Source organism: Melospiza georgiana, chromosome 6 (genome assembly GCF_028018845.1).
Source record: "Melospiza georgiana isolate bMelGeo1 chromosome 6, bMelGeo1.pri, whole genome shotgun sequence".
NCBI lineage: Eukaryota > Metazoa > Chordata > Aves > Passeriformes > Passerellidae > Melospiza > Melospiza georgiana.
In genome coordinates, this window is record NC_080435.1 from 17,535,611 (window position 1) to 17,561,984 (window position 26,374).

Consider the following 26,374-nt stretch of genomic DNA (forward strand, 5'->3'; position numbering starts at 1 on the left):
GATGAGGAAAATATAGGCTGAGGTAAAGATTTAATTTCTCACACATATATTTGGTGAACAGAGAAGGAAACAAGGCTTGCAGTTCCACAGATTTTTTTATTTATTTTATCAGATTTTTAGAATTCTATCCCTTAGTAAAACGGGTTTGGTAGTTTTGCCTTTTACTGTTTGTGTTGCATTCAGCAATGAGAGTAAAGTCACAGCAACTTGGTGATAAATGACACCCTCCCCTCAGCCCCTTCTGCTCCCAAATGCAGGAAGAATTTCTGTCATGCATTTGTAACTGATGGTGTTTTGACAAAGGCGTCTCTGTGTATTTGCAGCAAAACAAAACTCATATAAAATACAAATGCTTTGATGTAAGTGGCATTGGGTTGCCTAATATTTAATTTCAAATTAACAACTTTTTAAGAGAAATTAAGGCAAGCACGTCTTTTGCAACTAGATTTATTAGGGAGAGCTTTAAGGCAGATCTAATTGAAACAATGTGACCTACTTATATTAGCATAATATACTGGGTAATTGTTTTAACACAGTGTATTGTTGAGACAAAATTTAGTTACCAAGAGCACTAACAGTGAGTTTTCTGATTGGTTTGCATGGAAGTTGGTAACAGGAAATTTTTAAACTTACTGAAGCTCTTAGACCAGAAGAAATTTTGTATTTTGAAGGCAATTTTAAAATAGAACATAATGATTCCTGATAATTTAGTTGCTCTGAAGTAGTAGTCATGGAACGTGTCAATGCTCCTCTAATAAATTTCATATCTCACCAAAGTGCAGAGATTTTTAATTCATACATCTGAGGAGAAATTTACCCATCCATAAAGTGCTCCAATTTTACAAGAATTTTCATTAAAATCATGTGTGCCATAACTGTTTGTGCTTTGCTTCAAATAAGCAATCAGAGTAGAGATAATTACCTGAAAGAATATATTTGGCTTTACAGATCATCTATGTTAACTTTTTCTAGATGGAAACCCAGAAGGTTGTTGTCTGTCCACTTAACTCTGCAAAGCTGCTGTGATCTCCACCACAGAAGTTGCGTGGCCAGGGAGAAATGCTGAGAGCCAATTAAAATGATGCATCATTTAAACACCTGTTTTCTGGTGTTAGGAATTACCTGGGATATAATATCATAATTGTGGTTTCTTGATAGGTCTTGATGTAAATTTATTGCCTTTATCTCAAAACGCGTGAGAGAATGATGGCACTGAGTGAATGTGGTTGTGGTAGGGCCACATGTAACTCACATGAGCTAGATAAATCAAGTTAATTCTGGTTTGTTTCTCTTAAGCCAGTCTGAAGCCTGTACGGGGACCAGTTTTGGTCCTTTTCCCTGTGAGGCTGACCTGTTGGAGGAAATGATGGCAGTGTGGGCGGCGTTCTGCTCCAGTCTTCCCTCCCCTTTCTTTCTTCCCCTGGGCAGAGAGAGAGCAGTGGAGGCATTAATGAATTTTTTCCCAGCTAATAGGGAGAGCACAAGCATGGTCCTTTTCCATGGCTGTGCTTCACTTTTGAGTGCTTATGAATGCTTCAGGCTGAATGACGAGAACTCTTGAAGGCTGGCTGGAGCTGACTGGGTCTGCAAACAGTGTTATGAAAAGGTAAAAAGGTTCTGTCTTAGGTATGGAGCAGTGCTCAGTCTTTGCCAAAGGAAAAGGGGAAAAAAGCTTGTAATGTTGCATTTGAAACTGTATTTTTTCCTGTGTGCTAAATGCCTGAGGTAATATGAGGATTTTGTACTGTTGGCTTGCTAACCTTGTTGAGTTTTCCATCCTGGAACTCTAAGTGTGCACTGTTTACTTAATGACGTGCTTTGCACAGTTTGCTTTGTGATTAGAATACCTGTCTGAAAGTTGAGTGCTGTTATCTTCCATCATTAGGGCGGTGAATGTCAGATATTGCTGCCTTTCTCTCAGTATTTACATTCCAGATTTTTGAAAAATCCTGGTTGCTTCTTGGTCTCCCTAGACTTAGCCTTCAAACTGATGATTAATTCTTACCAACGAAAATAAGTATTTGAATGGTTTCCAAAGCATTTAAACAGATTTTATTATAAAGGAGAAAGAATGGAAGTATTTCTAATATCTTCTGAAGTAATGAAGTTGCTGTAGCAACCCAGAGCTTAGTTGCAAATCAAATCGTGCCTTACCTTGGCTTTTTCTTACAATGCTGAGTCATAGGTTTCATTGTCCAAGTTTGAGTCTGTACCCTTCACTTTGTTATCCTTGTTGTTCTTTGGGGGAGGAAAAGAGAAAATCCCTTCTCTTTTGACAAAGCACCTGATATTAGGTGGTCAGATGTTGTAAACATGAATAATTTCATAGGCTTCAGATTATGAAGATTAATTCAAATATAATTAGTGATTTCTGTGTGAGTCAGTGTACATTGTAAGGGATGCCCTGTTTGTCAGCTCTGTTTTGCATAGAGATGCATCCTCTGCCCTTGAAAGCACATGGCCCCTGCTACCTTGTGTGTTGCCATTCCTGGTACTTTTAGGTATTTCTTTTTTTTGTTTGTTTGTTTTTTGCAAATATATAAGTTCTTTTGGAATTCTCTGCAGTCTGTTCAGTTCTCAACAGTGTGACTGTGGGTCAGATGTGCATTGTATAATGTCATGGTTAAGTTTAATTTCTTCCACTTCATGATTGGGTATAATATGGCAATAATAAGCATGTAGCAGATTCCTGTGTAAGGGATGTGAAGAATTCTTGATAATTTTTTTTCTGAAATCAATGTAGATTAATATAGAAGAAAATACCAAAATTAATTCAAGTTTGCACACAAACACAGAATGAAGAGTTTCAGGGTTCACTGCTTAAAAATACTTGTATGAAATATTTACATTTCAGAGAATAGATTTAACAATACTTTAGTTTGTAGTCCTGGATTGTCATTTAGTGGCACGTGAATTGACCTAGAAAATAAAAATTTTGCTATGCAAATTAAATTTATTAAGTGCAAATACAAGTATAATAAAAAGTGCCATCTGTCTAATTAAGCAAATTAAGTATTTCTTCAGGGAGGCAGGGAAGACATAAAATTCATTAAAACTATGTATGCAATAGTTTTAATCAATTTCTGTCTTGTAGCAAAAGAAAACTCACCCTTTTGAGTAGTCCAGGTGTGCCTGTGGGGACGAATAAGTAAAATCCTGTAGATGTAATCCAAGAATGGATGGACATGTTGTTTCTTTTTTTGAATGCACAGATTCTAATACATGAAGTTGATAACTATAAAAAAAAAAATTAACTGATTCAAGTAGGGAGTTTTCACAACACTACTGTGTAGTTTTAGGAATGAATTTGATATTTTCCTGAGTGTGAACTTTTATTTGTTTCATCCTTATGACCTTCAACTGGTTTTAATACACTGGTGTTGATGCTAAAAATATTTTATCAAGAATATTTCAGATTGCTTGTAACAGTGGTAATAACTGAATGCAAGCCAGCTCTGGTTTAGAAGCCTTAATTAGGAAAGCTTATTTGGGAAGTGGTTTCATTTATCACCATGACCCAGGAGTTTGTACACCCAACAGTTTGTTTTTACCTTTGTTCTTTGGAGGCACATTGAGTTACACAAAATGCCAGCTTAGAAGTGAGGTGACAGAGCTACACTTGCCCCTGCTTGTAACACTTTTCTGTCACCTGACAGGTGATTTGCACCATTTGCAAGGCGTTGTGGTTGCAGCTTATTTGCTAGTTTGAATTTTGAATAAGTTATTATTAGAGACAAGGATTTGTCATGGCTGGTAACCCAAAATATGTCTTGATTAAAAAAGCACACTCACTGTGTGGTGGCCCTCTTGTGCAGAAGACTTTGAGTTATCCTGAACCTCAGTAACAGACTCCTGTCTGGATTTGCAATCCTACAAGACGTGTATTACTTACTCTGGGACTTCATCAAGGGACAGCAAGCTGAGTGCCATTAAATAGGCATCTCTTTAGTTTGTATTAATAAACTCTGGCTGTGGAGAGAAAAATTTGCTACGTTCTGGTAGCTCACACAAGTCAATATTTGTGTCATGACAGTAAGTAACCTTGCTTTCTAAATTCAAAGTAATTTTAAAAATTGCTTATAATAGCAGCGTTCTGACTTCTGCATTTGTTTGAGGTGTCTCTTCCAATTAAGTCACTTCAGTCCAATTTACTTGCATGCATGCTCAGTAATTGTGCAATACTAGATTTCCTGTTTGTTTTTAGCAAAAGGTAGTTCCTTTAAAGTTTACGTGGCTGTCTCAGGGTTTTGGTGTGTGGTATTTGGTAATTTTTTTCCTTTTTTTTTTTTTTTTTCGAACTCAATAATTTTAGTTAGCTTTCTGTTCAATATTTTCATATCACTTGACAGGAAGTATTTGTCTCCATCCTGTATAACTCATTTTTAAGTAGGATAAAGTAGCTTAATCCCATTTCTGGCTCTGCATATTTATTTTTTTTCTCTCTGTATATAGTAATGTAAGGTACATGAATGCTATTTTTCTGGTTTTTATAGAAGTCATTTCAGATTTAAGAATATGTAGTTATTTCATACAGTGAGAGACTGTAATTTGAATCTCACATTATCTTTGAGCTGAAATGTGTAATACCTGCCGATTCTACAGTGCATGAGATTTATACTCTTGTGTTTACACATGCAGTGAGCAGAAAATAGAACTGTCACTCTGAAATGGCCTCTGTGGAAGGTACAGTCCCTAAAAAACCTTTGCTCTGTGAAATGAACCTCCTGCTTTCCTGGAAGAGCAGTTTCCCCCTTGCTGGTAATGCCTGTGTGCCCAGGTGCTGTTTGCTCTGTTTCCTGGGTAAAGGTTGTGGGGATGTTAAAGAGTGAATGTGGTGGTTGAGGTAACATTTCCTTCTTGTGTTAAAGGTGAAATCATCCCCTAAATTCACCTAGATTAGAATTTAGGGATGTGCGGTGCAGGCTGTTCCATGAGCACAGGTGCAGAATAACTGGTGTCTGTGGGCCTCAGACTGTCCCCAGCGATCAGGAGAATCCTGTGAGTTAATTTCCAGTTGCAGGTTCTTGGGGCTAATTGTTTCAGCTGGAATTGGAGCTGGAGAGGAGGGCAAGGCTGTAAGCAGGGTCCCTCACCCTTCTTGTCTCGGTCATGGCCAATGCCTTTATGTCTGTGTTGTTTCACGACTTGCAGGAGGTTAATTTACAGCTCAGGTGTTCCTCCCTGCCCCAGAAGACACCCTGATGTTTTACTGCTGACAGGAATGTTTCTTGTTCCTCCTGCAGAATGTTCCAGGCTGGTTCAGACAGCTGCAGGGCGGAATGGCCTGGCTGGGAGCACAGCACTGGTTACGCAGCAGCCTCCCTGTGCCTGTGGGTGTGCAGGCAGGAGGATTCACTGCTCCAGTTCAACAGGACAGGGTTATCTCTGCCAGGCACGGTGCCAGCCCTGCTCAGTTACTCATGAATCCATTGGGAACCTTTGGCCACAATGAACAGTTGTTTAGCTTCTACCTGAGCACTTGCTGAACAGCAAAGAAACATGCACTGGCTATCTGACATCTAGATGCAGATTGCAGTGTATTAATCTCAGTTCCAGTGCATGATTTTTACCCATGTTTGATATCACACAACATGTGTGAGAGCCATTGAGAATTTTGAGAATTCATGGCTGGCTGCTGAAACATCTGATGGTAAAAGTTACCTGAGCTGCGGAGTAGCTGAAGTCAGTGATGATGGCTGTGTTAATGTGCAAAGCCTGAAGAAGGGTGCAGTCTCTTGAGCAGCCAGAGGAGAGTGAAAGGGATGGAACCTTCAGCTACCTGTAAATGTGGAGTGCCAACTTGCAGGAAGAGTGAAAAAGGAAAGGGAGGGAGGTGTGTCACCTCTGGTTTGGGCACAAAGGCTGGGATGGTGTGCTTTGAGTATTCATGGCAATGTTTGAACAGTGCTTGAACAGTGATTTTGACTTTTTGATGTGTTACTGGAATGTGCCAGGTCAGTGGAGGCTGTGCAGGCTGTCCTGTAACTCCTGGTACCTTTTGGGTAATGCTGGTTAGGTGGCCTTGCAAGTCAGGGTGATGGTGTTGCACTCTGAACACCTTTACAGCCTTTCTAGTAAAGTAGCTAAGAGCAGTTTTATGTTTCAGCTAAAAATAAATCTTGTTTAGATAAGACTTTAATAACTCCTTCTCTCCTTTTCCAGACTGGAAAAAAAAAATGACCAAAAAACATTACAAATATGACTTCTTAATCCAATAAGAATGTCTGGAAGGACTAAGGTAGCAAGTAGACATGTAAGTCTAGTAACTCCACTATGAGTTCTCAAATATTTAGATTAAATTTTAGAGTCTTTTCTCAGATATAGGAATTACTGGTCTCTACAGCTTCCTCAAAGGAGGCTGTAGCCAGGTGGGGATTGGTCTCTTCTCCCAGGGACAGAACAAGAGGGAATGGCCTCAAGCTGCACTGGAGGAGGTTCAGGTGGGACTTCAGGGAGAATTTTTTCACTGAAAGGATTGTCAGGCATTGAAACAGTGCCCAGGGAAGTGAGTACTCTTAAATCCCTGGGGGTATTTAAGAAACAACTGGAGGTGGCACTGAGTGTCGTGGTTTAGTTGACAAGGTGATGTTTGGTCACAGGTTGGGCTTGCTGACCTTGGAGGCCTTCTCCAACCTTAATGGTTCTGTGATTCTGCAACCTTAATGGTTGTGTGACCTTAAGATAAAGCTTCTGGATGCAGAAATGTGTCTGTACCTAAAATATAACCTACTGCTGTCTTCCCATAGCTTTTACTTCCCTATTCCTTGAAGGACAAATCCTTAATGGAAATAAATTCCTTAAATTTCAGGTACTTTATACTTCAAGGCTCGTACTATTTCTGCTTTATGGAGTTCCATCAGTCTTGTCAGCCCATGTGATTGCAGGGAGGCGTGAGTTGGCATTTCACTTTGCAAGGGATGTCTTCATCTCTTCCTTTCCTCTCTTCACTGTGAGGACAGTGAGGCGCTGGCACAGGGTGCCCAAAGAAACTGTGAATTCCCCATCCCTGGAAGTGCTCAAGACCAGGCTGGATGGGGCTGTGGGAAACCTGATCTAGTAGTGGAAGGTGTCCCTGTCCGTGGCAGGAGGTTGATCTTTAAGGTCCCTTCCAATCTGAGACATTCCATGTGAAGTGTCCTTTTGGAGGAGTTTTACATTTCCAGTTGGGCCCCGTGATAGCCAGTGAAAGGCTGGGTAGGTCAGATGAAAAAGTACTGGGGAAATTTAAAAAAAAGAAAGGAAAGAAGAAGAGATCCACTTTTTCCTTGGTATCCTCATGTGAGATTAGAACTGTACTGGTTATTAACACTTATTAGCAAAAGAAACAATGTTTAGTGAACCCACTAGTCTGTCTCAGGGAAAAGTAAGAGAGACATCCATCAGCAGTGAGGTTAGATGGCTTTCTCACATATTTTATTTTTCTCCAAAGTACTCATGTTGTTTTTAAGTCCTCTTTCCTTCCAGCCACCACTTCTGGGTTGTTTGGGTTTTGGGAATTTCGTTTGTTTATTTGTGTTTCCCTGTATAAATATCTAGTTAGTCTTTAACTCTAGGTGAATTTTGAATTTCTAGTGATGGTGTCCTCCTTCATTTGCAAATTTGCCATTATTTTTAGTATTGTTGAATATTTATTTTTGTGTTTTGTACAGGAAGGAGGGAAAGACTTTCCATTAGGTCATCTAAGTACTACTCATTATATTGAATATCTTTGCAATATTTTCTTTGTGAATACTGCTATTTTCCAACTGCATCTAATTTTATTTTACATGTCTTGTTTTTGTTCTAATTCACTGTCTAATTTATTAGACACTAATACAGCAGGCAGCAAAAATATCAAATATAACACTTTAGATGGGAGTAAATTACTGATTTATGGTATTGATGTTACAATAACTTTTGTGTGACAATTCTATTTTTATGAATACTGAACATTTTATGTTCAGTTATGTTATGTGATTGTATATCAAAATGCATATAATTGTCTACAGAATGCTCTCAGTTCCAGACTTGATGGAATTGATTGCTAGTTATGAGGTTAGTTTCTATTTCTTCTTCAGCCTGACTTGGCTTTAAACAAATTTTCCATTAGTTTACCAAGGATGCTACTTGTTTGAAATAGCTGAAAATGAATTTGTTCTTTTCCAGTCTTTCAGCCTGTTATTGCTTTTTGAACTGCAGCTAGATCTCAGTTAAGTATTTCATACCTGTTCCAGCAGCAGCATTAAATGCTCTAACAGGTCACTTCCTTCAGTACTGAGGTCACTGTGAATTCTGGAGCACACAGTATTTCTGTTTCAAACTTATTTTCTTGGTTTAATTTTGTTCCAGCAGAGAAATAAGTGTTACATGGCACGCTGTGCCAAACAATACTAACGTGGTTATTTTTAAGTGAGCTTGTTGGCTCGGAAACACAGAAGTAAATTTCCAAAAGATGTGACTGCAGTTGGAATGAAACCCACTTGTCTCTTTCAGTGGAGGGGATGTTTGGCAGGTTAGGTCTGGATCCCAAAAGTAGTCGTGTTCTGCAATCCAGCCTGCTTGTGGAACTAATTAATTAAAAGGGGCGCTTGTTAAATGCTGGGTTTCATTGTGGGGAGGCTTTCTCTTTGGTCCTGACCAGATTCTCTTTCCCTTTTCTCTGTCTTAAGCCACACTTTTCCTTTTAGTTTCCAAATGACTGATGCCTACCAATGAAGGGCTCTGCTTCTGTAAAGATCATCCTAAATACAGTTTTTGTCTGCCTATTGTCATCTCACTTATCCCTGTCTTTAAATGCTGTGGAATGCTGCCCACCCATTTAAGAACTGCACTTTCCACCATATTTTAAAATTTAAATGGCTTTTATATTTAAATTGAAATTTCAGAGCAATAATGCTTCTGTTGTGTAAGAGCTACGAGCAGGAGACAAAAAAAAAAAAAAAAAAAAGCTCTATTCTGAATATTCCCACACATCTTTTCCCTCAAATGCTACAGCTGTTTTATCCCTTCATAAATCTTTCATCAGAGGATTTCAATACTTAATTACAAAAAAAAAATTAACCTCACATCATTGCTTTGCTGTCAGGCAGTATTTTCCTTATTATGTGGATAAGCTAGGCATTAAGGGACTGTGTGATTTTTGCAAAATGTCATGGCAAGCCACTGGCAACCTCTAAGGCTCCTAATTTATAAGCCTGTAATCTGCTGACTTGACACTGACATTCTTTTTCAGCTGGCAAATCCAATGGAAACATCCTAAATCCTGGTTGGGACTAGGGGGAGTCATTCTGAGATGGGAATTACTGCAAAATGTGCTAATGCTGCCATTATCAGTGTTGAGAAGACACCAAATAGAAGATGAGTAAATACACAGAATAAAAGTGCAAGTGTTCCAGGGCTGTGCACACAAGGGAACTCCTCAGGGCCAGCGCCAGCAGGGCAGAGCAATCACTGGCACCTCCCTCAGCAGCTGTGGCCACGGGGAAGCTCCCAGTATTTATCCCAATGTCCCTGATTAGGACTTGGACACCTTTAGTAGAGTTTTCTCTTCCTCTCACATGCGCACAGCTTTTTTGTTGGCATTCCCCAAGTAGTTTTTGAGAGTCATGAGTTTTTGTACTGGGTGCTCAACACTAAAAGTGAGAGAGATGATGCCTTTTCAAGTCTGTTTGTAAAATTTCAGCTGATGCCACCATGTTATTTGTGCTTGAATTGCCTTTTCAAGCTTGCTCTTTACAGCCAGGAGAGAGGTAAAAATTTATGCAAAATGATGTACCCAGAAGCTTCTTTGTTTTTCCAGACATCAGTTGGGCAAATAAAAAAACCCAAAACGTTTTTGGGCAGACTGTGCTCTCAGTGTTCCTGGCACTTTTATAAGATTTAAGGAATTGCAGCCCTATGCAGTGACTTACTGTCTTTTAAATCAGACTTTAAAAGGTACCTAGGATAGTGACAAAGTTTTGTACCATTTCTCTTATGATGGAAATGTTGATTATAAACTTGGGATAAACCAGGTGAAACTGATAATTCTTTTTCCAACACTGAGGCAAAATAATATGAAAGTAAATAGTATGTCATCGGGCAGAGGTATTAAACCCATCGTTTTAATGTTTTCCAGTGCAGCTAGCATAGGTAATGAAATAATTTAAAAATCTCTTTTATTTAAAATTTTGCTTAAATTAAGGAAATCCATGTGTGAGGGCACTGTACACCTTCTTTAAGAGTAGTGTAGGTAGATAATCATTTAAGTCTATTTGACATTAGTCATGCCACTGGGCAATGCTGTGACTACTCACGTCTTCCTTTTTCTCTCTTGAGGATGGCATGCCCAAATAACTTTAATGTAACTTACCATTGTGCTGTATATCAAAAGAAACGCTGCTTTTGATATTTCTTTGATTTAAGCAGTAGTAAAATGCTGCAGGGAGGCATGTACATAATTTTATATCTCTATTCAGCAGCTTAAATACCGTGGTTTAAGATTCCATCTCCCGGCTTTTCCCATAGTTGGGGGTGTAGCACTGGAAGGGAAGCAGGGGAAGCTCGGTGTGATTTTTTTTTTTTTTTTTTTTTTTTTTTTTGTGCTGCCGTGGCTTGCAGTGCAGTCTGCTTGCCTGTAACACAACAGTGTGCAGTGTCACGTTTGGATGGCGTTGTTGTCCCCACGTCCAAGGTCGCGGATGGGTGCGCTGGGCAGGCGATTCCTGCGGGGGGCTCTGAGGATGCTCCACCCGCGGCGCGGCTCCGGCTGCCCACGGCGTCGGGGATTTGCGGCACTGGCAATGGGTTGTGCTGGCTGCTGGCTGCCTGCCCGAGCGGGGCCGCGCTCCTTGGGCAGCGGGTCCCGGCTGGAAGGCAGCGGGAATGCGGCTCCGGAGCCGCGCAGGGCTGCCCTTGCCTCGCTCCGGCAGCCGGCTGCGTGTTTATCGTTCGGTAGTATGTGATGTCATGAGGGTGTGGGCTTTGAGGAATTTCACTACTGAGGAAGCACTTTGAAATGCAGGCAGAAGCCTCGAGACCTTCGAGTGTGCGCTGGGTTTCTTTTTAGGTAGCTCTGAACGGACAAACAGATGGATACGTACGAACGTATTTTTATAATGTAAGGAATTAACATATGGAATGTAGAAGAGGTTTAAGTGGATACAATACCTGAAGGCGATGTCGAGCCAGTCTGGATTTTCAAACTCCCTTCCTCTGCCAGGATATCCGTTCTACCAGGTGTCATGCAGGTATATCGTGTTTTAAGTTTTACCTTTAATGCAGTTGCATATAGAACTGTAGCGTGATGTTAACTGATTTTTTTCCCCCCATTTCTTTGTTCTCAGAAAAAAAATATGAAATTGGAGAGTTAAATACTATTAAATACCTGAAAGCCATAAATACTATTTTAGAATGCTATGTGGCTGACCTTATAGTTAAGTTCACTTTTGTTTAAAGCAAATATTTCTATTTCTAAACATGCTAAATATTTTCAGAGTTTTTCTAACTGGAAAAATGAAGTTGTAACCTTGGAGATTTTTTTAAAGTGAGTTACGTATTCAGATATGTCTGTCATTTATTGGGAGCCAGATATCTGTGGTGTTGTGAAATATAGATTTCTAAAACGTGAATGATTTTAAGTCTTTTCATGTATAATTACATAAGGTAAATAAACAGAAGTGCTTTCTGACGTTTTGCTTTTAAGACAGTTCACACAAAATGTGCACATGTGAAAAGGTTATAAATACCAGTGTTGTGGTAAAGCTGAATTGTAAAAGCTTCTTATTTTATCTTTTTGACTCAACAGTCCTGTTTTATTAATAATCCTCGCTTCTGAAGGTGCTGTATAACAGTTTCCTAGTGAATGGGCTGGATCCTAACCATGAAATTACTCTTCTTGCTGTAGAAGACTGTAATATTGCATAATAATTAGAGGTAATGTGTTACAGTACTTCTGTGGCTGAAAGAGCTCAGGTTTCTGGCACACCTTAATACAGGAATGTAATCTCTCTTTATTGTGTCTAAATCTGAAGTCCTTGCAACAATAACAGAGGGAGGGGAAAATGGGAGTTAGGACAGGAGTTTTGTGCTATTACTCATCTTTCAGTAAGACATATGAAGAGGTGGATAAGAGAATAAGTCAATTATTAACATACTCAGATCTAGAGAATGAATGTGGCAATCTCCATAAACTGCAGCATAGACAGTGGTTAGTTTGGTAAGGCTGCAGTGATGGTCACTTGTGAGTAGAAACAAGAGTGATTCTGCATAGAGTTGATTTACACACTTTTTAATGCGTTTATTGAAATAAATTCACATGTTTGTACCTCTGTAGCACTACTGGGGCTGTCTGCTCAAGGGTACCAGATTTAGCCCTTGAGAGGTCAGTCACAGTGACTGCTCATAGTTGGCTGTCCTTTGGCCTGACTTGAGTGGATGCTGAAGGCTAGTAACATTTCTGGTTTTTGTCTGGACATTTTTTTTGTGATAAAAAGCATGAATAATCTGGAAGTTAGACAAGAGAAATTCAGTAAATGGCAGCTGATGTGAAAACCTTGTCTTCCCACCCATGTGTTAGGTGCTCAGTCAAAGTCACAGCTTTTCACTCCTGCTCCTTAAGATCAGAATGTCCAGAGCCACAACCCAACTCCCAAGTTTCCACAGTGACCTTCTGGACAAGAATGAAGGTCTCATGAGTGGATTCCAAGTCCTCTGTTGTGAAAAGAGAGAGATTAAAGTTCCTGAACTTTTGGATCCCTGTTGCTTATCTGCATTTTGGTTTTAATTCTCTCTTTCTCTTTTTTACATGGGTTTAAATAGTTATTCAGCATTTCAATGAAGTCTGTGTTTCATACTTCTCAGATAAGATAATTAGTTTCTGTTATATGCAAGTGAGCTTATTAAGATCCTGGTTTATGTATGTAAAATTGGGTGGACTTATTTCCTTTAATGACTAAGTCATTCTGACTTTGCAGCTCTGTTTCAGTACCTAAGAAGAGAAATTCTTTACATTGTCTGCAACCACTGGTAACTGTAGAATATGAAATTAGTAATCCTGCAGTCCTTTTAGAGCTCATCCTCAGTGCAGAATTTTTCTCTCAGAATAGTAACACATATCCATTTTTGCTTGTAATGTTGTTTATAGTTCTGGGCAGTAATGTACTTTACAGAGACAGGGCTGAATTAGTCTCCACTCCAGTTGTCATATTCTGGTGAGTGAGCTTTTCCCAGTAAAACAAATAGGCAGTGGGTCTACTGTTTATCATAATTGGTTTGTGATCATGATTGGTTTGTGATCTCTAGTGGAAAGGTTAGTGTACATTATGCTAGACTTTGACTATGCTATATTGACATTGTGCTAGGCTTGACTGTGCTGTATTGACAGAGGCATTCAGTGCACTGTGGCTGCAGCTGAGATGGCATAAAAGTCCTGAAGAGAGTTCTGGAAAAGCTCTCTCTTCAGGAAGCTTTTGCCATTTTTTTGTAGACAAAACTAATTTTCCACGGATCAGAGTTGTCATTGGGATTTGTTAGTGTTCAGAACGGATTGTGCTTTCTGTTACCCACAAAGAAGAATAGTTTTGGAATAATGTTTTTGTAGAAATGTGGATGGAGTATTGCTGGTAGCTGGTTCTGGAGGAATGCACAGTCAGTGTTTGTGGTTTTCTAAGATTGCTCAGGGCATTGTTTATCTTGGAGATGACCAAGATGCTGTCTCCAAAACTGGGTCACAGAGGGGTAGCGTGGTGTCCTGGTTGGCTATGGATTGTGGCATTGCATAAGTCAGGAGTTCAGCTTGGGGACTGTGTTTTTTGAGCCATATTGTAAATCATTTTCAGTATCCATGTAATGCAGAATTGGTGTTTCTTGCTTTTCTGTATTTGAAGAAAATTTAGAGATTAATATAATTTAGTGATAAAAAAATACCTCATTTTTCTTTTATAAGGGTACAATAAAAGAGATCTGATCTAGGTATTAGTTGCAGAAAAGGTTCTATGTGATTGAAAAACACTTGAAGTAATTTATCATCTTTGTTCTATTACTGATTTGGTATTTGATAGAAAAATTTGAAGAAAATATGGCCAACTATAATTTGTCTTCTTCAAGATAGGTAGCAGCAAATGTAGAATTTGTTGTTAAAATTTAAATGGTAAATTTAGCCAAAGTAAGCCTGCAAGTAAACCTGTCATTACTCTGGCTAGTATGGCATCAGCCACAGAGCTTGCATTTTTTCACCTGCTTCATCATGTAATGTTGGGTTTTCTTTGTATATCATATGGTGTAGAAGGAAGTCTGTTCAAAAGCCTTTCAAAACAGTCTTACCATGTTTGATTTTCATAAACTTAGTCAGTAGAGATTAAGAACAAAGGCTGCACTCATGTCTTCCCCCAGTTGCCCTGGCATGGCAAGAGCTGTTCATTGTAAGAACATTTGCTATCTCTCATTGCTTTAGGCTGCCAGACAAGAAGAGTGGAGTCTTGTGAGTATTTCTTTGGCAAAGAGAAGACATCTGGTATATCCTAGACATGTTTCATGGGGGAAGCCAGAGCTGTCAGCTCCACTGGGCTATCAGCAGATTGTAGCCATTTTAGAAAACAGTTGTTGGTTTTGTTTGCCTCACAGATACTCGTTCAGGTGCAGTTTTGAATAGGAGTTAGATCTCCTTCCTCACATGGGGATGTGAGCCGATACAAAACCCAGCTGTGTCTCAGCTATGGAGCAGCTACTGCTGTTTTTGTGATGTATTTAGAGTTTTGCTGGTGGACTGTGATGCCCTTCATAAGGAGATTCCCCTTTGTCCTAACCAAACTCAGAACCTTCTGCATGCCTGTGTAACACTGGAATTCCTGCTTCCAGCAAGGCCAGTGGAAACCACACTTGTAACAAAAGTCTCAGAATCACACATGCTGTTGTACCTCTTCTGCCTGCTAATAAAGAAAAGGGGGAAAACACAGCTATCCAGCTGTTGATAGTGAAAACTTGTAGTCTTGTGAATTCAAGATGAGTCAATTGCACCTGTGCAGTTGTTTCTGAATGCAGTTAATGCAAATTCCATCCAGTCACAGCAGTAGCCTAAGTTACTATGACTGAAAATAAGTAGTGAACGTGCAGGAAAAGGGAAGAGATTTTGCAGCATTAAGCCACTGCTTTTCTTTTAAAGAAGGAGCCACTGCCCACTTCAAATGTTACCTTTTGTTAGAATCCATTTTTAAATTAAAAAAAAAAAAGAAAGCTGCTGTATTTTAGACAGAGGAATAAATCTGGATTGCTTGCATGTTGTGCAGTGTTAGAAGAACAGTGAATGCTTGTAAAGAAACAAATTTACTCAGTTTTCTTTGTAGCATAATTTGATAAGTTTACCTAAATTAAAATCTCTTGAGAGCCCAGGCAAATAGTAATCAAGAATAACAAAAATTATATTACAACATTTGTTTGTTAGTGTTAAGGCAAGTCCTGGAGACCTGGGTAGCTGTTTAATATTGCTGTTGTGAATATTCAGCAGCAGGCATGTGTATTACAGGGATTTACAGTTGCATTTTTCTTGGAATAACTAAATCAGTTGAGCAAAACTTCCTGTATTTTATGTTCTTTGCTAGTTCAGAGCTGTTGCCTTTCCTCTGTAGGGAGGAGAAAGAGGAGGGCAGAGTTTTTGACTAAATGGACAAAATATATGCAAGAACATGGTGTGCTAAATTCACGCTGGCCTTAGAAGCTGCTTCCCCATAGAATTTGGTTCTTATATATGGCTACAGCAAAATGTAGCTTTCGTGTTACAAGACAGAGATTGATCTCTGGTTTTTAGAAAGATAATTCCTTCTTCAGGGCTTGGGAAGAACTACTAAAGAAAGCTGGTGCTGTAGGAGTGCATTAAGTTCAGATTTAGGTAAGAGAGGGAATGATTAAAATCTGAAGAGGACAGTTTTATGTATTTTATACTCTGCAATATTTAAAATGTGGGCAGGCTATTTTTATATTAAAATGATTTAAACATGATATATATATATATAATTGCTTTATAGGCAAATGAAAAGATTGCTTTTAAGCAAAAGACTTTTTTTTTTTTTTTTTTTTTTTTTTTGTAAGGGGCCTCATGATTAGAATGTCAGCAGTTATTTGGGCTTGACAGAACAAACAACGCATAAAAAAGCTTCCCATCATAAAAAGTAACTCGTTAAGCAAGATTGGACTTGAAAAAAGAGTTCAGCTTGCAAGGAATAAATCTTAAGCACAAGGTGCTCATTGAGAAGACAAACTGATAGGAAAACTGTTAAAGGTGAGGCAGGTTGCAAGGTCATCTCTAACTTGTGTCCAGAAGTCAGAAGCATGAGGTGGTGAAGATGTAGATTAAGGTGTGTTTAACATACGTGGTGGTGATGTGATTAAGAGCGCTTTTGCGGCTCCTCGTGGCGCTGCACGGCTTCCCTCCGTTCTCCCTTGGAAAGCTGGAGCTGGTAGGAATGCAGCTCTTACAGAATGCCTCTGATATAGCAAACCTCTTTGCTCCTCCTCGCCTCTTACCTCTTGCTTTCCTGCTGGTCCCCTTTTTTTCCTCGCTCTCCTTTTATCCGTGTTTCCTTCTCTCCCCTATTTTGTCTCGTCTTAATTGGAAATGCAAAGCCCCCGTGAGCAGGAGATGGACCCAATCCTGCCCCTGGCTCCCTGGTGACCTGCAGGACCAGCTGTGGAGCTGTGTGTGCTGCTGCTGTCCCGGGTGAAGCTGCTGGCAGGGGTGCAGTGCTTGTGCCACCTCTGTTGATCTCCACCGGGCATTGCCTTCTTCAGGCGTCTCTCTCACCTGGGGCTCCTCAGGTCTCTCTGTGCACACTCCCAGTGTGGCTCGGCTTACACTTGCTGGGAAGGGTGTAATCAGATGAACGGGTGCCCGATTGCAACAATTCATTGTAAATCATTCTGCCGGGAAAGAGGAAACTCTGAGGAAAAATGTGAGCATTATGATAATGGTGTCTATTAAGTGTCCTTAAAAGGAGGCAAAAAGAATAAACTGCATGTGGTGCAAAGCAGTAGCTCTGATGTGGACTGCTTACTTTTCTAATTAATTCTGACTGGAAGTTTGAATATTTCGTCTTGTTTACTTTGTGCTTTCAGGTATTTCAGGCTCTTATTCACAGAAATGTAATTGCAGTTCTTCTAATGACATTGATATTTGGGTGGCAGAACCAGTTAAAGCAAGTTCTGCATGGCTTTTTACTTAACTGCTGTTTTCTAACACAGTATTCATTATGAAGAAAGGAAAAAGTCTAGTGCAACTAGAGATTCAGATGTAAAATGTTTTGTACTTGCATTATTCTGAGGACTTCAGCATGAAGTGGCAGTTTGTTCCCTTATTTTTGGAACATTATGCATTGTTTCTGTTGATTTAGGGGAATTTGACTGTGTGTTCTGAAACAAAATTTTGTCTGTGTTGGTGTAAATGTAGGCTGACTTGGTTTTGTCAATGATGATGGTTCTGAATTCTCTTTGGTTCTTTCTGTTACCACTTCTGCCTCAACAGACTAATCTACTTGCATCATTAAGTTAATGAATTATCAAGGCTCTTAGTTTAGAAGTGTGCTTCCCAAAATTTCTGCTCTGATTGATTCTCTTGTAGCTGAGGGTGCCTGGGTACCTCTTGATTGCCGTTTTAAAATCCTTACAGGGATGTGTGGGGAGGTTTTCTGAGATTTACTTGGAGTATTGTGAGAGTCCAGGTTAAGCAGTAAAACATGGGTCACAAAATCACCCTGTAACACTCTGAGTTTATGCTCTTAATAGAATGGTTTTGAAATTAAATATGGAAACTAAGTTTGAGTCTTAGAAATTGAGCCTATAGAGAAATACTGTTCTTTCCAGTATACATGAAGGAAATTTTGGCTTGTGTGAAATCCTGCAGTTTAAATAATGGTCCTAGAAGTGGTCCTGGTTTGTGAAGCATTTCATTGATAAACTGAGAAATGTAAACTAGGAATTTGTTACAATTTGGATTGGAGGAAGAAAATTGGAGTACTGGCAGAAAATTTGTGAAGCATAAATTTGCAAGTTTCTTCTTTATGCAAATTCAAAACTTATTAAATCATAAACGAGGGCATTGCAAAAGCTTAAAAGTTGTTTTTAAAACAATTAACTATAGGAAAATTAAAACTAATGCTGTGATTTATGTTGATATTTGAATAAGTGTCTGCTAATATTTGAGTTATAACAAATTGTTAAATATAGATTGTATCTATTCAAATCAGATGTGGGTTATATTTAGTCTCACTTTTCATGCTGTTATTTTGGCAGGTGTGTGATTTATGACATTGCTAATCCAGTTTCATGAGTCCTGCAATTCATTTGAAGGACATCTTCCTGCAGAAGAGGAGAATAAATTTGAGCACTTAGTAAATGGATGCTTATATATTCCATTTTTAGACCTTTAGCAGAAAACCAGACTACTTTTTTCTCACATGCTGAGTGAGGAGAGCCATCTTAAATAAGACTCTGACTTAAGCAGACTGTTGGTCCTGTTGACGTGGAAATGCCTCTGTGCTGCTGAGATGACTGCAATGCAGATAATGCTGATGGTGCTTGCCTTTTCAAAATTTACATCAGGTTTTCAGCTCCTGCAAGAGGTTTCATTCACTCATGGCTTTGGGTGAGGAATAATCATCTGCTGAAACAGACAATTACAGCGGAGAGGGCTGTAATGGCTGAGATTATGAGCTCATGTGGGGAGGGTGCCAGGGCACTATGCTGGTGTTTCTGTCTGGGCTATGACCTGCCCCAGTGAAAAATCTGATCCCATTGAGCTCTTCCTCAGAAACTGAGCCCTGTGTTGTTTTCAGACATTGTTGCATGTTATTCTCTTTCCTTGGAAGCTCTTGGGTATTGTGCCCTTAAACTTTGCTTGCTGTGGCACTGCTGGCTCAGTTCTCTGTGGCTCCTGCCTTCTCCTGCAGTGGGACAGCATCTCTGCTCTGTTCTTGCACTTTTCACATTTCAGCTCTGCCTGCACGTTGCTGCCCCTCTCCCTAAGGTGTTGCAGACTTGCCCATTTTCCCTTTGGCTTTGTAGAGCCTCCTGTGAGAGGCCTTGTCTCTCTGCAGGGCTGCTGCAATATTCTTGGAGCTCTGTAGCCCTTCCCCTCCTCTTCCCTGTTCCTACCTAAATAATCCACATTTTACCTGCTGCTTTAACTACATCATCCATTTGAAAAATCCGTTTCTTGGCTCTCCTGTTAAACTGCATCAAGTTCAAGCTTGTCTTTCTTGCTCTAAGACATGTCATTAGCTCTGTCCCCACTCTGGTTTTTTACAGGTTACTCCCTCTGCTTAAGCCTATTCAGAAGTGGATGTAATAAAAATTACTTGCTTTATGCTTGTGTGCTGTTTACCAGGTAAGGTTTCTGGATTTGAAATACATCCTGGTTTATAGAATTCATAACTGTCGGTTATTCATTTATTACTGTTCTGAAAAATGTAATTGTCTGGTCTTTCCCAGCTTCTTTTGGCCTTTACTGTTTTCCATTCCTTCTTCCTGTCCCCTTTCAGGTAAAAGCTAGAGTGTTGCCCTTCATTTTCCTACAGCTGCTCTGTCCTTTCCATTGCTCTTAAAAAACAAAAAAGATTGCCTGAAGGGAATAAGGGAAGTAAAAGAAAAACTTAAGAGTATTACCTATAATTGTGGAGTCTTTTAATTGTGCCTTTGTCTTCTGTTGGAGAGAGTGAGTTTTGAGGTGATTTAATAGGTCCAGAAATACTGTTCACAAGAGTTTCTCTGCTGTGACTTGTTCCCACTAATAAGTCAGCATGTGTGTATTGATTGGAAATATGTATTTGTATTGTAAATCAACTGGATTTTATTTAGAATGATTTTCGTGTGTCCACCAGCTATTTCTGGTGTTTTAACTCCAGCTTTTCTGAGCTGTTCTGTATCCCTGAAGAACAGTAGGAAGTGTTGGTATAGCTTTTAGATGGGGAAAGATGCAGTAAATTTTTCATTCTGATTTTGGCTTTTCATGTGGAAACCTTCAAGGCAGGTTTGTTTTCTCCCTGCACTGTACTACCATAGATGGATAAAATGCAGAATGTGGCCTGTGTCAACTTGTTATACTAAAATCTCAGTTCACAATTCAGAATTAAAGAAAAGCAGCATGGATCTATTAGTGCCTACTAAGAGTCTTTCATGTTCCCTGGCAGAAGTGTTTTTCTTTTATGGATTTATTGCTGCTGTCTGCTGGGCTTACTTTATTTCCATGTGCTGAAAACATTAGGCAAATGTGCAGTGGATTTGGTAATGTAAACTTTTCTATTGCTTTGCACCATGGGTCTTGATTTCACTCCATTGTACTTGCTCTCTGTATTCTTTTCTGCCCACTCTCACCCTGCTGGGTCATGATGTGCTGCATTACAGATGCTAAAAGCTCCTGAAGATAAGCCCCTTATTTTAAAGTACAAGCTGTTCTGTAAACCTCAATTGCTTAAATGTCACAATTTTGCATGTTTTAAAACCTAAATTTTCTCAACAATCAAGGCATTGAATGTTTGTACTTTCAAAGTCTGCATAGTCTACTTACTGCAGTGATTTGAAAGAAACTTCCTGTATACTTTATCAGTATTAATGTATATTAAAACAGTATTCTAAAATGTTCTCTACTCTTTCTGGTTTCAGTTTAAACTAGAGTAAAGTGTGGTTTGTAAAAGTCCACAAACATACTCCCATGATCTTTGTTTTTTGTATTATGAGTGAATTTTTGGAAGTTGAAAGTATTACAGATAGAGAGTCACTGGCAGCATTTATTCTTTTCTGCTTGAGTGGAGGATGTGTCAGGAGTTTGACTGCAACGGGAGTTTGGGCTGAAGTTCTTTGAAACAATGCTGGTGCCTAATTAGTTCTGTTAAGCAGTTGTGTCCCAATACGTGAATCTACTCTGTGCTGTTATTTTTAAACTCTTGCCTATTCCTTGGTTGCTTTTCCAGTTGTGAATGTCCTCATGCTGCACATTTGTCTTGACAATTTATTCAGCTTCTCCTTGCATCACATATAACATAGTAAACCCTGCTTGAGTGCCAGCCAGAACTTTCTTGGTAGAGTGATCGTTGTTAATCTGCTGATCACGGTGAAGTGCACTGATTTGGAAGTGGAGATGTGTAAGTGTTGGGACATGTGTCTTGGATCAAAGCTGTGCATTGTGTTTACTTCACAGAGCTCTGATGAAATACTGGCAGCCCTGACTGGAGCCCAGCCGGAGGCGCCTTGTGTTGTGCAAGCCATCGTGGTTCAGGTTTAGAAGTGTAGCTCAGATGGTTGAATTGGTTCTTTCAAAGAAAGAAACCCTTTTTGGACAGTGGAAAGAAAAACTGCTGTAGACCAGGACTGATAAACTCAAATGGCATGAATTGCCCTGTGAATCTGCAGGAACTGGTTGGAATGCAAGAGTTGCTTTGACTAGGCTTCTATGCTGCCGTCAGCTTCCTTATCCATGACAATATTTATTTACCTTTAAAGCCTCAAAGTCAGAGCCATGCCAGCCACCATGATACTCAGTACTAAGACCATCTTTTTGAGCTCAAAACATCATTGGTTTCCAAGTAGCATCTCTGGCTTTCTTTCAGCTGCTGATTTATTCTGGATTCAAAGTTGTCATGGCAGGGCTTGGGTTATGATGTGCTCATTTGCTCATGTTGCTGTGCTCTGTGGGAAGTACTCACACAGAAACTGAGAAAGTTTTCTTTGGTGTTTGCCAGCACAGAAAGCAGAAGTGGGAGGTAGCCATAGGACAGAGGTGACTTCTCAGTATTCCTATCAGACAACAGGAAAGCAGCTGCGTGCACATCAGTTAATGTTTTCACAAAACCCCCTATAGTTCTGCTACTTGGCCAGATGTGATTGGTAATTTGGTGGTTGCCTAAGCAGATGTTTTGCATTCTTCTGGAAAAATGTTGCCAAAGAAATGAGATCAGCAGCAGTCACGCAAATGGTGCTTCAAGAGGTGAAGATTGTTTCCCTGTGTCCTGACTATATCTACCACCTAACTTGGTCTTCTGCTGCCCTTCTTTGATTTATTCTGTTTGTTTTGATGGGTGCTTGTTTGTTTGTTTTGAGATGAAAATGGTAATAATTTAGCCTTATGTTTGTAATGTACAACACTCTTGTGTTTTGAAAAGTGCCAATGGCCTGCAGTGTGTTTCAAAAAATGTGTTGTTTGTTTGCTGCCTGTTTGGATCACTGTGTTTTGGTGCTTGCATGAAATTACACGGGAATCTAATCTGATGGATGCATGGTGATTGAATAATCACTAGGAATGCTCTTGAAAGAGTATCTCTGGATTAATTCTTTGAGGATTTCTTTTGTTGTTTGATTAGGCAGGAGCAAAAGATTTTTAACTCTGGTTGTAGTGCCAAAGGACACTTACTTGAGAGGGACAGCTGGTATGGACTGGTATGGACAACTGGGTACAGTTTTGAGGCAAATAATTTTGTGGTGTAAGCAAAGGAGAACTTTTTCTCTAAATATTAAAATTTCTAAGTATACAGCAGAGTATAAAATGTGCATTTTTTTTCTATTTCCTACTTTGGAAGTGGTGGTTGTAGTTTTAACTTAGAACTTGCTTTCCCTAAAGTTAAACTGCATGCTGAAACTTTGCATCCTTAAAAATATGATGTTCATAATTGCTCCTAAAATGTTACTTGCCTTTTATAACATGTACCCGGATATTTGTGATTTTGGAAGTTCTTGAAGATCCTTCAGGAAAACGAGCTAATGGTTGAAATAATTCCAGTAGCTTGATTAATATGATTAATGCTATAGATGTCTGGAATCTGTTGCTTCTCCTTTCTGCTAGTAAAACTAGTGCTTTTCATTCTGATCAACAGAAATTAAATGCTTCTGTGCACAGAACAAACTAAAGCATTCATAGTACTTGAGAAATTGCCAGATATGAGAGCTTTATAATCCAACAGATAAAATTGGGATTGGCTTATTGGCTCCTCTTGTTTTAGTTTAATGGGTTCATGTTGGTAGTTGATACTGGCTTCCATCACTTCATAATTTTATCTATACATTTTAAAATATAAGGAAACCAACATAAAAGTGTTGTAGAGCACAAATGTAATTAGTTATTGCTAATAGATGAAGTCTCTTTCCCAGAACAGAGGAAAGCCAAAGACTGCAGAAACAGAATTGTTCTTCTTTTCCCTTTTATGTATTATGTTGATGGGATATGATGGAGGTGCAAGTCAGAGTGCTAAAGATAGCCAGGAAAATGTTTGGAGTGATTTAAGATAATAACTGGGTAGTTGGCAGAATGCAAGTTTATTCCTTTATTTTAGGTTTGACTTTCAGGGATGCTTCATCTTCAGTTAAGGCTATAGTAAATTACTAAGGAGCTAAGATCATTCATTTCTCACCCCACTTGTGATACTGGTTAAGCTTTAACATAGAATCAAATTTTACTGTGTGAAGGAAAGTACAAAATGAGTGTGTGTGTATAAAACTTGTTATTTTTATTGTTGTTTTAGTGAAGATTTCTAAAGGTATTACTCTAAAACCACTGTCACACTGTGGATTGTTCATCTTGAATTCTGATCTTTTTTTTCTTTGCTGCACTAGAAAATCTTATCCATTGTTCAAGTGAAATCCCCTGCATCTTAGCAGATGAAATATATTGTAGCACAAATAACTTGCACATCTCCGTTTCTTCGTAATAAGCACAGCTATGAGTGATCAGCTCTAAGACAAATAGCTGGGTCTGACACATCCTAAAAAGGCTTGAATTTTTCAATTGATACTGGCAGTTCCTATCAATTGAGGCTTTTGTGAAAAGGATTGAATACCTTAATATTTCATAAAAACCTCTATTCAGGCGCTATGTTAGTGGTTTGCTGTCTTGATCCAACCCAGTCTGGATTCAAGGTATTGATGTAAATAATTCCAGGAGTCCCCCTGAGTTGTTTGGTTCCTGTAGGAAATTTGACTGAAATCAGTGTTGGTTATAAAGCCTCTGCTGGTTTTAATGATTAACTTCTATAGCGTGATAGCTTAAACAAAGTAAATACAGGTTATTAAGGATATGGATTTTTATTTAGTTGATTTTTCTAATCAGTACACATGCCAGAATTTTTTTTTTTTGGTGCTGATTTAGAACATTCTGCCTCTAGAACTTGCTGGGTTGTGTCAATAAGCCTGCTGTTGTTAAATGGTGCATTTTAGAGAGGCAGTCATCACTGTTGCTTGATCATGGTTTGGGCAAATATACAGAAATAAAGGGCTTTGACTCCCTACCACTTCTTGCCCTTGGAATAATAAGCAATTCAACACTAACTCTTCATAGAAGGCCACTTCTTTTTGGTAGAAAAATATCTACATGTTTTTGAAGAATAGCTGACTTTTTGTGCTTTTCTGCTTCATTTAGTGTCTTGATGAGTTCTGGATGACAATAAAAATGATGCCCTTGACTTGGAAAAAGTAATGAACCAAATCATTGAACTAGATAAGAAGTTAAATAGTAAGATGAGAAATTTTTTATGCACTGCATCTAACAGCCATGTACTTTTGAACATGTACTGTTCCTTTTTTGCCATCTGTGTTCTTTTTAATGACTTCATGGTTTAAATCACTTCCTGTGAAAAAGTTATTTCTAGACATTTTGGAGGCTTCTGCAATGTTTGTGAAGTACTTGGCTACAGTTCCGTGCTGTCGGTACTATTTGTGGTATTAGTGAAGCTGTTTGCTTCAGACATGAATTCTTCAAATATTCTATTTTATGCATCCTCCCAAGATTTCCAGTTTCCTGCAATGTCGTTTACTTTCAAGAGATCAGTAGTGAAATCATGGTTCTCCATGTAACACTGCCTTCTTGGTCATGTCAGGATCTTGCTGATCAATAGAAAGTCACTCATTCTCACTTTATCAAACATGTTTTTGTTCTCCCCATTGAACCTGAAACTTGTATGAATTTATGCTTTCCAAGTGTCCTTCTTGAATATTTGTTTTGGGAATCTTTCATGGGAAGGTTTTTCCTGGGCTGAATCCATAGTTCATAAGGACATGCTGTAGTATCAGAATATTTGCTTTGTTCCTGTGTGCTTCTGTTGTTTTTTTTTTTGTTCTTCATATTGCATTTGGGGGTTTTTAGCCTGGGGAAAGGGAGGCTCAGAGGGATTTTTGTCACTCACTCACTACAGCTGCCTGAAAGGAGGCTCTAGCCAGATCTCTCCTCCCGGGCAAGCAGCGATGAGAGGACACAGACTTAAGGGGTGTCAGGGGAGGTTCAGGCTGGACATCAGGAGGAATTTCTTCACAGAAAGGATGATTGGGAATTGGAATGGGCTGCCCAGGGAGGTGCTGGAGTCACTGTCCTTGGAGCTGTTTAAGGAAAGACTGGATGTGGCACTCAGTGCCGTGGGCTGGTGGACATCGTGGGGCTCGTGGGTTGGACTTGATGATCTCAGAGGTCTGTTTGAATTTCTAATTGCATCTGTGATTCTGAATCTGTCTGCATAATCAAAATGGAATGCTTAGTGGTCCAGTTTCGTTGTTTTTCCCCTTGGGATGTGAACAAAGGTCCTTAACATCAAAAGAAAATGGGATTTTTTCTTTTGTGTGCAAACTATCTACATTCCCCATTCATTGACATTCTCTGAAACATATACTAGTTTCCCCATCATTTTGCGTCTTTTTCTTAATTTATATATTCTTGTATCATAGGATTTTTTCTTTATGTTTCCTGAGAGGATATGTCATGGTAGACAAGAAGTCAAGTTTTTTCTTTGTTGTGTGATCTAACCTGATCCTCAGTAATCCAACACTGAGTCTTCACACAAGGATGCTCTTCTTATAGAAAAATATGTTATCTCCTGAGAATAGTCAACTCCACTTCTTGTCCTTTGCTACTTGATTGATGTTCAGAATTTGCTTCAAATATTATTGTCTGATGGTAAGCTATAGGACAGCTGCAAATAACAGCAAATTATGAGATTACCAATGTGTACCCATTTGTGAGCTTGCTGGAGAAAAACATGGCTATGTGGTTGTGTAAATAACTGCTGGAGTTTGTACCTTGTAGTAGCTTGGAGAAGAATTAACACCAAATGTTCTGTTTTTCATCCCCTTGTGTATTTTTAACAGGGAACTGAAAATTTTTTTTAATATCCAGAATTGTTTATGCATGCTGTGAGCAATGAATAGCCCTGTCAAGGTGGAGAATTATGTTTAAGAATCTGCAGCATTCAGAGTGTGATGACTTTTAATTAATTTTTTTAAACAGTATCTAACTCATTATATTTTTAAAAGCTCACAGCTGCATTTATAATTGTCTTTTTTTTTTTTCCCTTCCACAAGACTAGAAAAGACAAGATATCTTGCTTTCAGCTTTACCTGCACTCCTTTGCAGGTAACCAACCAATCTGTGGGGATATTGGCTTGGGCAATCAGTCCCTCA

General features: G+C 39.1%; 1 protein-coding gene across 3 annotated transcripts in view; it reads left to right on the forward strand.

The window, feature by feature from the left end:
• Nucleotides 1-26,374, forward strand: part of PLEKHA7 (pleckstrin homology domain containing A7) — a 146,681-nt gene that overhangs the window by 38,448 nt on the left and 81,859 nt on the right. Inside the window, exon 1 of one of the 3 annotated variants that reach the window (XM_058025402.1) lies at nucleotides 11,013-11,207. The exons of the other annotated variants lie outside the window; for them this stretch is intronic. Within the exon in view, the coding sequence (XP_057881385.1) occupies nucleotides 11,137-11,207 (71 nt within the window). The 5' untranslated portion in view covers nucleotides 11,013-11,136. Of the gene's footprint in view, nucleotides 1-11,012; nucleotides 11,208-26,374 lie in introns of those variants that run through there. 3 annotated transcript variants of the gene reach the window in all.